The 17,119-nt window shown below is 39.1% G+C and overlaps 1 protein-coding gene across 2 annotated transcripts in view; it reads right to left on the bottom strand.

The window, feature by feature from the left end:
• The window catches only part of ST8SIA1 (ST8 alpha-N-acetyl-neuraminide alpha-2,8-sialyltransferase 1), a 172,331-nt gene that overhangs the window by 19,045 nt on the left and 136,167 nt on the right, over positions 1–17,119 (bottom strand). For both annotated transcript variants that reach the window (XM_067559234.1, XM_067559233.1), the window contains exon 4: positions 9,925–10,017. In XM_067559234.1, the coding sequence (XP_067415335.1) occupies positions 9,925–10,017 (93 nt within the window). The remainder of the gene's footprint in view (positions 1–9,924; positions 10,018–17,119) is intronic.

The raw sequence follows: 17,119 nt of genomic DNA, 5'->3' as shown, positions 1-17,119 counted from the left end.
TTGGAAGGGACTTCAGGAGGTCACCTAGTCCAAACCCCTGCTCAAAGCAGGACCAACCCCAACTAAATTATCCCAGCCAGGGCTTTCTCAAGCCGCACCTTAAAAACTGCTAAGGATGGAGATTCCACCACCTCCCTAGGTAACCCATTCCAGTGCTTCACCACCCTCCTAGTGAAAAACTTTTTTCTAATATCCAACCTAGACCTACCCCATTGCAACTTGAGACCATTGTTCCTAGTTCTGTCATCTACTACCACTGAGAACAGCCTGGTTCTATCCTCCCTGGAACCCCACTTCAGGTAGTTAAAGGCTGCTCTCAACTCCCCCCCTCATTCTTTTCTTCTGCAAGCTAAACAAGCCTAGTTCCCTCAGTCTCTCCTTATAAGTCATGTGCACCAGTCCCCTAATCATTTTTGTTGCCTTCCTCCAGACTCTCTCCAATCTGTCCACATCCTTCATGTAGTGGGGGGCCCAAAACTGGACACAGTACTCCAAATGTGGCTTCACCAGTGCCAAATAGGAGGGAATAATCACTTCCCTCGATCTACTGGCAATGCTCCTACTAATGCAGCCCAATATGCTATTAGCCTTCTTGGCAATCAGGGCACACTGCTGACTCATATCCAGCTTCTTCTCCACTGTAACCCCAAGGTCCTTTTCTGCAGAACTGCTGCCTAGCCAGTTGTCCCCAGTCTGTATAAAAGCCCCAAAGCACTTGACAGAAGGTAAAATTTTCCAAATTGCCTATGTGACTTAGGGTCCTAAGTCCTGTTTTCAAGTGACTTAGACGCAAAGTCCAATGGAGTTTCAAGAGTCTTAGGCACCTGAGTACCTAAGCCATTTCTGAAAATGGAACCTAGAAGCCTAAGTCACCTAGTAAGGCTAAGTCACCTGGTAAAACTGATATAGTGACCCGGTTCACATTTGTTACTGGCTTGGTGAAATCTAGTTATAGAACACACCGTCAGTTTGGGGTGTCTGCCTTGTTTTCCAACAGCCTGTCCTGAGGTCGGCACTCACAATCATGAGCCACTCAAGACAGCGTGACACATACATGTACAAATAAATTTAGCTTTGCAGATGCTTTTAACAACTTGTTTCACTTTCCTCACTGATTCATGCTTGTCTTCCCTCCTAATAGAGCATTTTTAGAAAACTTGACGTAATCACTGACTAATAAGATACATACAATTATTTTTGCATCATTTTGGCTCTTGAGCTTAGAGTGAACTGAGCTTAGATCTGAGGAACTGCAAGGTGCATATAGAAAACAATTAATAAAACATACTATCATGGGACCACACCCACCCACAGGTGAATGTTGAAATGTGAAGGAAAAGAAAGAGAAGGGGATGCATTAGTTTGCCACCTGCACTCCTAAGAAGCAAACAACAAGAAAGAGAAAGAGAAAGAGAGGAGGACAGAACTGCCGCAAGAGCATGTGGTGTACTGAGCCAGGAGGATGCAGTTCATCGCCTGTTCGTCATTTCAGGCACTAATTGGAAAGCAGACAAGTGATGTGACAAAGGCTCCTCTCGCACCCAGAAGTTTGATTCATTCTCTGTGGTGACACTGCATGACAAAGTGTCCTTGCCCCAGAGTGGTAACTGACATTAATCGCTCCACACATTGATTTTAATAAATGCAGGACTGTATGGAGGGCACAGGTAGATAATAAATGAAGCTGGCTCGGGTTGATATATCCCCTCCATGCATTCACCCTCTTCCTCACCCATTGGTTGCTGTTCTTCAGGAAGGCAGCTGGTAGCCATGTGCTCTGGCATAGTGTATTGTCAAAACAATAGGTGTCTATTCAAGCTTATGAATCAAACTTCCCTGTAGAGAGGCAGGTGCACCTACATGTCACTACTGAACCCATTGTTCTGAACAGGCATTCTGAGTGGACACCACTAAGTGGACATGACCAGTAGATCACTGCCATTTGATAGAGCTGGCCAGACATCCCTCTTCAGCTAGCCATAGTTTGTGGACAGTGTCCTCCATTATCCTATGTGGTTTCACAGAGAAGGGTTTCTTCCTGAGCAAAAGGGGTAATGCTGACAAGACTAGTCTTCAGGGCTGTCCCACAAAGATTTCATGTTGGCCATATCAGTACAAAGGATGTTTTCTCCCTATTGCTGCTGAAGTAATACTGCTCCTCCAGACCATGGTGCTGGCCCATGTATGAAATTGCCAGGTTCCATTTTTGAGCCAAAGTGGATTTAAATCGGGTCAAGGTGCATGACCATAAGGAAATATTCATTGCCTATTCGGATTTTTATGTGACCATTACCAAGCAGTTCAGACACGTTCTATACAAGGGGTTCTCCTGTGAGGTCCTTTTTCTGGCTGTGTAGGGTCTGCATGTGACTGAGTTTCTTCTCCAGTAGGCAAATCAAAGGTATAATTTGGCTGATCCTTCAGTCATCAATGCTGGCAAGCTTTGTGGCCTCATCAGAATGGCATAAGATGTCACACTGACTGTTCATGAACAGCCAGTCAGAGCAAGCTAAATGCAGGCTGGTGTCAGACTGAGCCCTGGACAAAAAAAAAAAAAAGGCTGTATGGAAAGAACTACACCTTATGTTGTAGAGGCCTGGTTTCCTGGCCACTAACGTGCTCTGCAGTAGCCATCAAAAACCTTCACTCTTATGTTGTCCAGGGTAGAGGCTGGATGGATAGCTGGAGCTGTGATTGGAAGTGGAACTTCCTCACCAGCATCATTATACCATCATGAATGTTTTTGCTAGGGGAATATTCTTCTAATGAATTTTCCAGTCCCTGTCTAGTCCCCCTCTCTTCACTCCTTGAGATTGGTATTCAAGGCCTTCTGAAACATTCTATTCTGTGAACAACTCCAAATTAGAGGTAGAAGATGAGATATTCCTTGCCTCCCCTGCCCCATACACTTAATTGTGCTAGAAACCTCTTCTTTACAGAGTCTCTTTGTGATCTGCCACGTGCAAGGAAACTCAGAGGATAAACATGACACTGGTCTGCCACAACTCTTCTCCTTTTCATAAGGAGAACTCTTGGGCCCTTTTGAGACAGGCACCTTCCCCCCACTGTCAATCTTTCTTTGGCTATAGTCGAGTTTTATAGGAGAGAAGGGTGCTGTTGCTCTAGAGAGGAGTGATTTTTCAAGAGTGAGAGAACAAGCTTTTCCAATTTCTCTTCTCTCAAAACCCAAGAAATATTTCACCACCACCTCAGAGCTAGGGAAGTAATTTTGAGCAGCACCCCTACTGGAAACCCCACACATGCCTCTGTAATCAAAGTAGCTGGTTTTCTCCAGTGACCCCCAGTGTCTCCCACACAATATAAACCTACTTCCCTAGGCACAAAGTGACCCCTCTATGAGACACAAATGAAGTGAGTCTATCACCATGCTCTTTCAGTATTTATGTGCACACTCATCCAATCAGGGAGTCAAGAAAACACCACATATGAGAATATGAGACAACAGCCCATACCCAATCAAAAGTCAAACAACAACAAACCTCAAAATATTTCACAAAACTGGAAAGTTTGTGAGACTTTTTTCAGTTTTAAAAAAATGGCTATCTTTCAACAAAAAAAGTTTGTCTGAAAAATTTTGACCAGCTCTATTTGTAGGTGAATATTTGCTGAAATAAATTCTGTTATAATACGCAGAACATTGAACATGAAAACCTTTCACTAACACATAAAATAATTCATTTCTAGCATTTTAACAGCATCCTCTTTTGTAACAAATATGAGACGGTTCTTGTAGATATCGACTCACACTAATTGTTCCTGCCTGTCTGCTCAATTTTTTGCTTATAAGAACCATTTCATAAGTCATATAACCTTAGAGATAGATGTTGCTGGATTTTTAAACTGTAAAGTCAATTTAGGTTTCATCTCACAGTTTAAGAATTATTTTAACAAGTCTTTATTCTGCACAAGGGTATTACATCACTTTTGTTAGGGGTGGGTTGCTCAGCGTTGAATTTGTTTAGGGGTTTCATTAAGCTATCTGCCATAAACTTTAGCCAAGCCAGAATACTTGAGGTTTACATGCATTCAGGCCTTCTGTATAGTATGGCTTAGGATAATAAACTAGCAGTGCTGTAGCTATCTCCTGTCCACTAGCACCCTTTGAACTCTTGACATTGCTACTTTCTGAGTGTTTTCTCTACCTTTTACTGGATTGATTCTTATTGTATTTTCTTCTCAAAGGATAGATCATTCTCCCAAGATCCACAGGCTGGAAATAAATGGAGACGGTTGCCGCCAGGGTAAAAAATCTGGCATGGAGGCCCATAGCCTCTATGTGAATAGCTCTAGTCTCCCCCAGATCCTCTTGGATCCACCATTTTCATAGGCTCACCCTGCAGCTGGCTCCATGGGAGGAGGGACAAATCTCCTAGTTGACAGAACAATCAGGACCTGATTCTCAGATAGTGTAAATTGCCATAGGCCCATTGAAGTCATTGGCGTTACAATGATTTATACCAGCGTATAATCTGTCCCACAGTGAGGAGCTCCACATAGGTATCCTCAGAGATTTCCTCTCCATTAGCCACCTCCGATTAGGTCTTACTGCAGGAAGGATGATCCTGTCCTGCATTTCTTAGCCCTCTAGGTCAGTATGTATTCTCTCTGTGTCTTCCAAAGAAAGTTTGTCAAAACACAGAAACGTAATGTCACAGAAAATTTCAAAACTCTTTCTGGTTCACAGGTTCTAAGTAAACTCATTTTCCCCACAAGGTGTTCCACAACATTTTTATCAATATATATTTTTAAAATTTTTATCAAAACCATTATCAAACATTTTCCATTAGTGAAATGCTTTTTCAGAAATCAATACTGTTCAATAACAATTTCAAACTTGATCTGGAAGACAATTTAAATGAAAAATATTGATAAAAATGTCACGGAAGCTGTAGCAAAAGAGAACATTTGAAATGTGTTCATTATTCACAAAAAGTTCCATTTCTAAAATAAGGTCATTTTTCATCTGAAAAACTTTTAGATTGAAAATTTTTCACAGGTTCTTGTACTCCAGAATGTTTACAATGTAAAGATGAATATTTGAGCGGCTTTTTCAGTCACAAGCCCTCAACAGCCAATCAAGCAACTTAAGTCTTCCATCTCACATTACTGGCCAGACTCAGATTCCAGAAATAACCTACTTCACAGTGGAGATCTTTGCTGGAATGAATTCAGTGGCCCTAAAACCTTGCAACTCTGTACAAATCTGCACAGCTGTAATGTAATGTGACATCAGAGTTTGCGCATGCACGCATGCACACACACACAGCCTTCTTTCACAAATTATTTTTTTAAAAAGACTATAAATTAGAATGCTCTAAGTAGACCTGGGCAGAAGTTGAGTAAATTACCATTCTCCTCTATTTTCTCACAATTTTTCTTTCTTATTTCATCTTCTCTTTCTTATTTCCTTTCCTACTTCAATTGTTGTTACCTTTTGTATCCTGCTATTTAAAAAAGAAAAATCTCCTGTTGCACTATGTTGAATCCATTCATGAAATTTTGTACCATTTTTTCAGCAATAAGTATATACATATATGTGTACACACTATATCTATATCTGTGTAAGTTTCTTATATTTGTGCTTAACAAATTCTAGAAGGTTAAAAATCATTATACCAGGATTCTAGCACTGGTAGCATACAATTAGATGATATTTTATTTGTAGATTAACAGGGGATTAATACCATCCAGCTTTCCCAATTATAAAATTTCAAGTCTGAAATTCGTCTTTACCATTTAAAGAAAGAGAAATTAATTAACCTCGCTGCATCTCATAGACACTTACATCTAACCTAAGGCTTTTGGCTTTTAGCTCAGACTACTGAGGGATTTCTCAGAGGAAATCTTATGTTCATCATTTAAAGAAAAGAAGTAGTTGCTTTTAAGTTCTTTCTAATGGTTGAGAAATCCATGTTGGATGGTGATAGGGACAGGATAGCTTTGAGGAAACACTCTGGCTGTAGACTTTTAAAATGGAGACAGGTATACCTTCACTCCATAAGCTGAAGCAGTTAGGGTTCTACCTGCTTGTGAAGTCAAATAGTTTTCCTATTGAAGTTGGTAGTGTTGCATTACAGCATGTCAAGTAAATGTCCAACATGAAACATGCCAGACATCGTGTATTAACCCAATCGCTAAATAATTCTGGAGTATTTTAGAATCCTTTGAAGGATCATTTTACCATGTTATACTTGAAATGATGGTATAAGTATAAAAATCATGCTGCCAGACACACGCAAAAAGAAACAAAACACAGGTAGTTGTATTTATATAAAAATGATTCTTCAAAGTAGGGCACAAAAGCACTAAAAATCTCATCTCTAGGATATTCACTAGAGAAGCTTTTTGATTCACATCTTGCTGTTGCTAAATAGGAGCTTGATCCTTAAAGATGCTGAGCACTCTAACTTGATTTAGCAAACCATTTTTGCATGTGATTAATTTTAAGCATGTGAATAGTTCCATGAACTTTAATAGGACTACTCACGTATTTAACTTTAAGCACATACATAAGTGTTTCTCTGGATTGAGGCCAGAGTTCTCAGCACATTGCAGAATAAAGCCCTACAACAAGAAAATGAGGGAAGGTGAGGAGTGGGAGAAATCCATTTTTTCCTCATAAGCATTACAAAAACATGCAAAACACTTCTGTTTCACAAACCTAATAATGGAAATCATGCACCTAGTTATGTTACTAAATTTTCTATTTGGTTTTGCTGCTGTCTCGTCAATAAGTCTCTAGAGGAGACAGCAGGAAATGAGCTTTCCTGTCACAGTTTGCCAGTAAAATGAAAACACGAGAGAAAGTGAGAATGAAAAACAGCACATATGGATGACAGTGTTTTGCTAAGACAAAAATTTGCATTTAAAAAAACAAATGCTTTTTGCATTGCTGATTATTATTATGATCACTATCAGCCCCCTCATTAAAATGTGTGTGCGACATACACACACATAAAATGCCTGTACTTATTCATACGAAAAACAACATTAAAAGAACTCCTAAACTAGGAAATTGCATGAACAGACAACCCTGCTCTTTTCTGTGCCTGCTTTACAACAGTCATTAATTAGATGCTACTGTTTCACTTACAGAATATCATACAATATTTCCTACAAACTTAGATATAGATGTGTGGAATCTTGAAATGCTTTTATTCCATTTTAATTGTAGTAATTTATTATCAGAATGGTTCACTATATCATTATGCCATTGACATGGTATATGATAAGTTAACTTCTCTCTTTGGTAAGTGACCTGTCCAAAGTCACACAGGAAACTTATGACAAAGATAGAAATTGAACCTAGACCCCCTGAATCCCCTTCCAGTACCTTTATCAGAAGACCATCCTTTGAATATCCATCTAACGCTTTTGTTGGCATCCATTTACTACATATTTTCTTTGCAACCACCAGCACAGCCCTCTTTAGGTACAACTTAGCCAGCTAATTACAAAGCTAACTTAGGTTAGGTGGAATTGAGGTGGTCTATATATGCCAGCAAATTCTGACAATCAGTCTAGTTACATACTTGACTGTGTTTAGTAAGTTGTGTAAGTAATGTTTATTGTGTCTTTTCCATACAGTATAAATGACTTTCACTGATTGTCTAGCATTCTCAGAGCAGTATGTAATATTGCAGGAAACAATCCACAGGTATCTAAGGCTGAAGAAAAAAATATATGATGCTATATTGAATTTTTGTAGCTGTATGTGGCCATGAAATTGCAGAAAAAATTATAATGTACTGTAGATACAAAAGAGTGCAGGGTCAAGTTTGCACTTGCAATGTTAATTTTGTTATTTCCTAACTTTTGAGCACTTCATGATTCAATAGTAAAATTCTGATTTCAAAGAGTCATTGGCTTGCAAACACAATCAATAGTGTATATAGGGCCTAATCGTCAGATGGTGTAAATCAGCATAGCTACAATGAAGTCAGCGGACCTATGTTGATTTACACCATCTGAGGATCTGTCCCATAAAGTCCATTGTCTGAGACTAACTAGATATCTCTGAAAGACTCTGTCCCATATGTTGTAGGTGGACCACAGGAGGGAGCCCTTCTCCTGCAGAGCCAGAGAGTGGGACGACATTACAGAAAGCCATTGAAGCCAAAGCCTGCAACATTTAAAAGGATAAATCCCCTGAGCCCATGTATTGGGATGTAGAAGGAAAACAGGAAGGAGCTGATTGTAAAAAATGTTTTCTCCTACTTATTTTGTTTCATTCATTTAAAATAGGACCTGATCCTGCCCCCAGTTATGCACCAAGTAGATGCACAACTATATTATTATCAAAGAATCCTAATTGGAACACGGCATTGTTCTGGCCCTGTGTGTTTAAACCCATATGCTTATACACTCTAAAGTGAATCAGGAATTTGGGGTTCTATTCCTGGTTCTGTCTCTGGCATGTTGACGTTGGGCAAGTCACCTTCATCTCTGTGCCTAAATTTCCTCACCTGTTAAAGTGGGGACAATAATATGTATTTCTCATGGAACTATTAGTAGGCTTAATTTAATAATGATTCTAAAGCACTTTGTGAACCTTATATTGAAAATAGCTATAGCAGTGCAAGATGTGATTATTAAACCAGTAAGTAAGTGTCAACACTGAAAATATGTGCAAACTCTGAATGCTGCAACTGTTGCAGTGTAATTTTCCATCTTTCACTGAAGACCTGTTCCCCAAAGCATTTGCTCCAGAGGTAACATTGGTACAACAAAAGACACTCAGAATGATGCAGTAGAATAGTCATCTATAGAGGGCATCTCTGTAAACTGTACTAAAACATAATTACTTGCATCGTGAGGATTTCCTATACATTTGTTCTTCCTCCCTACCACTGTGCTATCTATCTCACTAAATGACTAAATTTCTCTTTACTGATCCACTCATATTGCTGCCACCTTCTTTCTCCTCAAGTCCACTCTGCCTCTCCTTGCCCCAAGATAATGAGAACTGTTTAAAGGAAAAGAAAAAAAAAGTGGACATCATCCAGCAGAAGCTCACCTCCTGCTCCATTCCCCTCCCACACTCACTATTCCACTCCTCCCTTCCTTCAGCTCTCACCTCCTACCCTCTGATCTCCAAAGCTGAGGTGTCTCTCTTATTCTCCTTATCCAGCCCCTCAACCATATTCCCTCCCATCTCATTTCCTGTTCTATCACACTAGATTATTTCATAGTCTTCCTTTCTTCCCATGCTTAGAAACTCTGTCATCTTTCACTCCTCTTTTCCCCTCATGCTCAGACTATTGCTAAATCCTGTCACTTACTTGTTTACAAAATTATTCAAAATCTCTTCCTCCCTAGACATCCTTACTGAAAAAAACCTTGTCTATGGCCTGATAATCTCCTGCCTTGACTATCGCAACCTCCTTTCTGAAAATAACACTGCTAATGACCACACCCTCCATTTTATCCAAAATGCCATAGCCAGACTACTCTTCCTCATCTGCTGCTCTACCACTTCATCGAGACCCTTCATTGGCTCCACAGCCCCTTCCACTGTGCTGCACTTTCAGCAAGTGTTGCAGGCACTGCCCAGCTGAAATCTATGTCTGTAAAGGGCCTAGCACTTTTTGAGTGATAAATAAATAGTAGAGCTGATAAAAAAACATGAAAAAATTTATCTACATTTTCCCCTGTTTTTTCCTTTATCTAAAACTGAAATTTTGAACATTTCAACCAATTCTAATAAATACTGTTTTGTTTTGTTTTTCATATAGTGCAACAATCAGTTCCGGATTTGGTTGCTTTCAAGGTTGCTCTTGATTACAACATTATGCTAATTTTAAAGAACATAACTCCGTCATACCAACATCTATGATATAGATCAACATCTATGATATATATGAAACATTCTCCTTGCTGAGGAAGAAACAATGTCCTTTCTACCTTTTCTCAATAATACTGGGGTTAGCCGTCACCAGCTGGGTTTTGGATCCAACATCCTTGCTGTATGCACTGGACAGAGGAGGAAGGTTGCATCTGCAGAAACAAAGACATCCAAGATTTTTAATTGTCATGTTCCAGTTTCAGACTTTTTATATTGTAAGAATCCAGTTTGCACGTAACGTCATGCAAGCTGACTAAGTTTGAAATACAAATACTGTGCCAAATGACAAAATGATTATGGGCTAAATCTTCAGAATTGGTTACACTTTAAGTAAGCATCAAACTCTCCCAATATGTGTATCTTCAACAGGGTATTTTTGCACTAAAATGTGGGTAAGTGCAAACGTATGCACTTTTGAAGAGATGTTCCTATATTAGAGTATTGACAGTAAACTTTGAAGCAAATAATGAAAAGTGCCTAGATTTATATATTGAATGTCCTTACTAACAGGCTATGTGCAAAAGGGGACATTATTCACAGAAATACATTTCAACTATCCTTTATAAAATCCCATTCTCCTCTATGCTTTTCCTTGTTGGCTGATTGCGTCTGAGAATGCATAGCTCTGTGACATCACAACCATTAAGAATTACAGGTCTTGCAAACCATTAAGCTCATGGTCTTATTGATGTCACATTCTGAAATCTCTTCAGTGGACCAGAAAGTATCAACAGGACTCCACAGATGGCGGGAAAATATTTTTTATTGGTTCCTTAACATGAATTTCTTTCTGTGTTTGAATGCCTCCTACAACCTGGCTGCGGTGGACATTAAGTACACCACTCTACTTTGCAGGTCACTTTTAGGAAAGAAGATAAGCAAAGGGGAAGACCGAGAGAAACAAAGTGACAGAAACTATTGTACACTTAAATAAGCCCAGCTGCTCCAGAATGAAGAGATGGAAGGTGGAAATAATACTAAATGTAGGCCAAAGTGCACGAAAACCCATGCATCGTTATACTTCTAATGAATACATTTTATGTAGGATCATGTCACTTCACTCACTGAAAGTGCAGCACAGAGAAATAGAGTACAATCTAAGGGAAGGAAAGGGGACATGGCCAAGTGTAACACCCTTGCTTTTTATGCTTCCCTCCCCCCCAAAGTGCATGCTCAGAAGAGGTGCATGCCAAGCAAAAATAAAACAGCCTTTGGCTGTTTTAACCTACACAGGCGACTGCACTCAACCCAGTCGCTATGAGGTCTCAAAAGTCAAGCAGGGCAGGGTCCAACATATACAGCAACATTATTTCATATTAATTTCCTTTTCTCCTGTTACCATGAAGACACAGATTTCTTTGGCCCATTTCAGCTTCTCTTGCTCCTATGAAAATCTACCTCATTTTTTTGCTATACTCTCCTCCAACTCTCTTTAGTTCTCCTTTCCTAGATACCCTGTGTTTATAGGACTCACCAGGCACAAAATTATGCTTCACTAATCTGTTCCTTTGTGCACTACTTCCAGGTAATGGATGCCAGGAACCTGCAATGAATAGTAGTTGCTTATTCCTGGTATCAACTAGATTTAAATTGTATGGGGTTCCATAGATTCTAAGACAAGAAAGGACCACTGATCATCTAGTCTGGCCTCCTACATAACACAGGTCATAGAACTTCCCTGAAATAATTCCTGTTTGAACTAAAGCATCTCTTAGAAAAACATCCAATCTTGACTTAAAAATCATCAGTGATGAAGAATGCACCACAATCCTTGGTAAATTGCTCCAGAGTTTAATTACCCCCCACTGTTATAAATGTGCACCTTATTTCCAGTCTGAAATGTTGTATGCTGCAGTATGCATTCACTGCAGAGTGTCAACCAAGGCCAAGTAACAAGGGATGCTATTACCATCCCAGTCTGACTGCTGCCCTTGGGAAGTGTTTTCACTGTATTCAATAAACAGCCCCAAAGACTTACATTGTGAGAAGGGAGTGCAGGGGTTGACCCCTTCTGCAATCCATGCTGACCATGTGTGCAATGTGTTATGTGCAGAGTTGGTGGGAGGGAGGATATATTTGTGTGCACATTACACATCATTGTTTCTGTGCAATTTCAAGCACAGTTATTATTAATGCAAATCTGCCAACATCCTCTAACAAAAACAGGACAGGGTAAATTTGCATACATTTGCATAAATTCAGATACAAGCCATCAGAAACATGGGTTTATATTCATGCTGTAAGAAAAGCTATCTTCTCGCATTGGAATTAAGTCATTTGTAGAGAGCCTATATGCACATAGAGAGAAATAATTAAACTTACATGCCATGTGTCACTATTTTTTTTCTCTTTTTCATGGTTGCAATTCTTAAAAAGAAGAAAAGACCCTAAAGCTGGCTGGGTTTTTGTTTTGTTTTGTTTTGATAATTGCTTTTTCATTGAAAAAAAGGGGATTCAATAATGACCATATTTTTCTCAGAAAAAATCCACTTTTGTTGACATTTTTCATTTTCAATGACTTTCCAAGCAAAGAATTTCAATAAACTTTTTTTTTAATTTTTCAAAATTTTCAATGTCAAAAGTGGCAGGAAAAATCCCACTCTGTCTTTCACTTTTTTGAAGTGGGAAATAGGGGGATATTAAAAAAGAGAAGGTGCATAATGTAAAATTTCATGAATATTTTTTAATTAAATGAAAAAATCTTGGGTTTTGGGGTTGGTGGGTTTCTTAATTTTTTATAAAATATACTTATAACTTGTTAACAAGCTCTAATACCCTTTAGTTATTATTTGATTAACCCAAAAAACCCCAACAAATGCAGAAAGTCATGCCACTTTCAACACTCTGTAGTGGTGCTCTTAGAAGATCTGGTAACATATTAAGATGCTAGAAAGCCAGTATTGAAACATATGTTATCAGCTTTTATTTTCTCTTAAACATTTTTCTGTGCAGCCGCTGTGGCTTTTGTTCCTGGTGTCAGAGAGCAAATTTAAGACTTGAATAAAATGAAATCCAAACTATGAGGAAAGCATTATTAGCAACAAGATAAATATCTGCTTAGATTTCTGTCTTGCAAGAGAATCTGCAGAACCTGGATTTTGGATTGCATAATGGTGAAAGAAGTCAAGGAAACAGGTGGTGACTTAAACATTTTAGTACCAAAGCTAATTCTTCATTCACACAAACCACTCTCAAATCTCAAATATGAGATCCTTCCATCAGGCCAACTTCTGCCACCCCCACTGATGTTGCATAATATCTTACACAGAGCAATGGGACTACTTGACAAGTAAGTGTGTGAGTAAGGATGGCACAATGGAGTCCCAACTGAGCACCAAATGCATCAAAAGAAACACTAGATTGCTCAAGTTTCTCTGTAGACCCAGTGATCTGTTGTTACAGGGAATACAACAGACCTGCTAATGCACTTTTTGTTTTTGGGAGGATGTGTCTCAGTATGTTTATATTTAAACACACATGCACACACAGATCAATTGTTTTCAATGCTTGTTTAAATCACTGTCCTTTATAATTGAATCTCCATAACTTAATCACTCAAATATATGGATAAATAAGTTTGCTTTTATAAACCAGTCCCAGATGCATCATTTAAAATCAAGTTCCCTTCATCAGTAAATCTCTCTCCCAGCTTGTGCTGCAGAAAGGAATATTAAGAAATTGGCTGAGCACCCAGCTGGAGATTCAGCAAGAAACCAGCTGGTCAGCAGAAGCCCCTTTGCTTTTTCAATTAATTTTTTAGTCTTGTTCCAACAATGCCAAGTCCCAGACAGGTGTTGGACAGACCATGAATTAGAAGTTTCATACCAGCAAGGAGCTTGCATTTTTAATTATACCACAATCGCTTCATCAGTCATTTAATGAATCTTTTGTTGTTGGGTAGGGGAAGGGAGAGAAAATAATTTATTGAGGCCAAGAGCTTATGTAAATCCTTTGACGGTTGGCCTCAAAGTAATATGGAGGTGAATATACTGGTCTTTGAATGGTATTTGTTGTATCTTCTCACTGACACCAAGGCACTAGAAAAAACTTGATCAAGATGCAGAGTTCCACATGAGGTGGTACCTCTTTCACAGCTGAGACTCTTATGCGCTATAGGTAGCTGGTGAACCAAGAGAGAACATAAAACTACCCAAGGCAGTAAGAACTATACTATGCTTGTCCCAGAAGGAAATCACACATTCCGTATCTTACAGGTAATTCTTCTTACCATATTTGTTCTCTGTATTCCAAAAATCTAGGTGGATAGACCATAGAAATGCACTGCATGTAATTCTGTAGCGAGGACTAGGGGATTCACTAAGTTTTAAAATTCTTGTTATCAATGCATGGTCTTTTTGCCTTTCAATTATTAGAATAAATAAATGGAGGGGCAGCCAAGCCAAGCCTGAGTTGCACTATGACCCCAAGTGCCAGGTCATAAGCGCCAATCACTCATATTTGGCTTGGTGCTGTCCCCCTCATGCTGTCATGACGGAACGGCAGCTGGGTCAAACCTGAGAGCTGATGTGACCCACCGCACCAGGTCACAACACATAGAGCAGGGAGTGAGGCTCAACCCCAGAAGTCACTGCTGCAGGGTGAGTTTATTAAAATCAGGGACACAAAGAGAAATCAAACAGAAAAAGCATAGTATCCAAGACATTTTCACCACTGTAATAAACCTGCAGCCCTAATGATAGTTTATGATACTAAATAGTCTTACACTTCCAGGGAAGCCATTATAAGTGGATCCTGCCAGGGGACAGTTGTTCTTATTATGAAACCAGCTCAGATAAACTCAATTGGTGGTCTCACTTTTGGAATGGCCAACCAACTGATTTGCAAATCAGGCTTCAGGTGCACAGGTTGAGTTGAAGAAAAGGGCAGAGAAAGGGTTGCACATAAATTGATGCAGTATATTTGGTTCCATCTACAGTTCTTTAATAAGCACCACATTTAGCAAAATGTAGCTGGGAATGGGAAATGTAGCAAATGCACACAGTGCTTAGCAAACTTATTTTATCAGGTGGTCATGCCCTCTACGTCATCCTCTGGATAATCAAACGAAGAACAATGATTGATCATCCAACCCATTTACCCTCTTTGAATGCCCATGCAGAGGACAGGTACAATTGTTCATTAGTACTTTCCCAAAAGATTTTCAGGGTGTTTCCCTTTTTTTTGGGCTACTAAGAAGCATAATAAAAGCAAGAGCAGGAAACTGATGGTTGATTAGCTTCATGACCAAGACGCTTACTCATCACTCAAACCAGTATGAAGCCATATTGAGGGGAAATAATATAATTATTATGGATGTGGATGGGTAATGACAAGCTGATTTGGTAGACAAGCACAAGCTGTACACCTGTGAAGGGAGAAATGTGCTGTCTCAGTCTTGGTCTACACTTACCCGGCGATTCGGAGGCAGTCGACGGGGGTTACGCAAACTACGTAGAGTAGCTTGTGTAACTCCTGTCGACTGCTGTGCTTCTCTTCTGTGCACTGTCTTCACTGCACTGTGCCAATGGGAACTGTATTCATGTCGACGCAGCGCTACGCCGCTTGAGGGGGTGAATTAACAGCGTCGACTTCTGGATTGATTGAGCAGGTCTTCACTGACCGCTCAATCGATCCAGATAAGTCGATCTAACGGCGGCGACTTTGCTGCCATCACTGTAGATGTACCCTCAATCTGACTGGATGTCAAAAGGACAAATCTGGATTTTTAAATGAAAAAATACATTTTTATATGTTCAGTTAGGTTCTTTATTCTAGTGCATTGGTCCCCAACTATAGTACCCATACCACAAGAGGGACAAGCGCCACCAGCAGGTAGCACCTGGGTTGTTTTAAAGCAGTGTTTCTCAGCCGTTGGGTCACGACACCTGAAGGAGCTATCAAAGGCAATCTAGGGTGGTCGAGGTGCACTGAAAATTTTATTACAACCTAAAGCAAAAAAAATCTCACTTCTCTTCTCCTCCCGTGCACCCTTCCCCTTTGAGATCAAGTATGCTTTGTCAATATCTCAGAACAGAAACACAAATAAATTTATAGGCTTATTATTATCACTGATATAATTTCTACTCTTACTTTTACAGTAAACTTAAGGTAAGGTCACAAAAATTCGGTCTTCAAATAAGGGGTCACAAACCTGAAAAGGTTCAGAAACACTGGTTTAAGGTATAGTGTAGGAATAAGAATCCATTAAGACTATACTGAGTATAATTATGAAAGTGAAATGCCAAATACTTTTGAGTTTTTGGTGTGGTGTAGTACATCTTAAAGACAGATCTGCTGCTCTGATGCAATCTTTTTATTACTCCAACATTGTTTTTAGTGTATGTGCAAGCAATTGAACATGTTTTAAACTCTTCCATTTTCCACATTACTGTGCAATTAATGAACTTCAGTGATTACAATATATCAAAAATATAGTTGTTATCTCATGATAGAGATTATAGGAGGTGGATAGCAACTGAATACATCTAAAAGGAAAACATTTTGAATGGGGAAAAACTGCAATATGTTTAAAATGTGTGTAATATTTGATATTATTGAAGAGCTATTTTAAAGAAAGTTACGCAAAGATCTCTTATTAGCAAGCTGAAGCAACTTCATGTAATTTTTGGAGTCATTACCAAGTACAATATATGTATGTTTACACTCACAACTATAGAATTACAGCAATTAGATATGGAAAAGGCCAATTAAATCTCCTAACTTACTCTACCTGCTAATGATAAGAATTTCACCACCTGTATATTATCCAGTACACTTAAAAGATCTTAAAACCTTTCCCCATAAATATGACTGTGTATGACTAGTGCAGTGCTGCCTGAAATCAGCTGCTGGACTTCACAGAATTTCCCCCCACAACTTCTTTCCAGCTGACAACACACTAAAAATAGCCTATGGCTGAGTTCCCCTTTCAGTAGGGGGAAATGTTTTTCTATCAGTCTACAATAGATGCCCTTTAAAATGTTCTAATTGTCTTTGTAACTAATTTTCATTACTGCAGCACTCCTTCGGTATTCCATAAACCAAGTATAAGGACTTTAGGGAATACTGCAATAATGTTATCTTGGTGCATATGCAAAATTAAAATGCTTTCAGAGCAACCAATGCACTGAGTGTCTCCCTCTGTGCCTATTTTCTTTCCTGTATACATTTTAAGTGTACAGTACATGTTTCCTTTGTCTATAGTTTACTTCTCTGTTCTGTTAAGGAAGACATTTGGTCTCCTGGGTGCAAACC

Source organism: Emydura macquarii, unplaced genomic scaffold (genome assembly GCF_026122565.2).
Source record: "Emydura macquarii macquarii isolate MOO-44397 ecotype Brisbane River unplaced genomic scaffold, CSIRO-AGI_Emac_v2 contig_2205, whole genome shotgun sequence".
In the NCBI taxonomy this organism is placed as follows: domain Eukaryota; kingdom Metazoa; phylum Chordata; order Testudines; family Chelidae; genus Emydura; species Emydura macquarii.
Note: the sequence above shows the minus strand (reverse complement) of the source record. Positions and strands in the feature narration are given on the sequence as shown.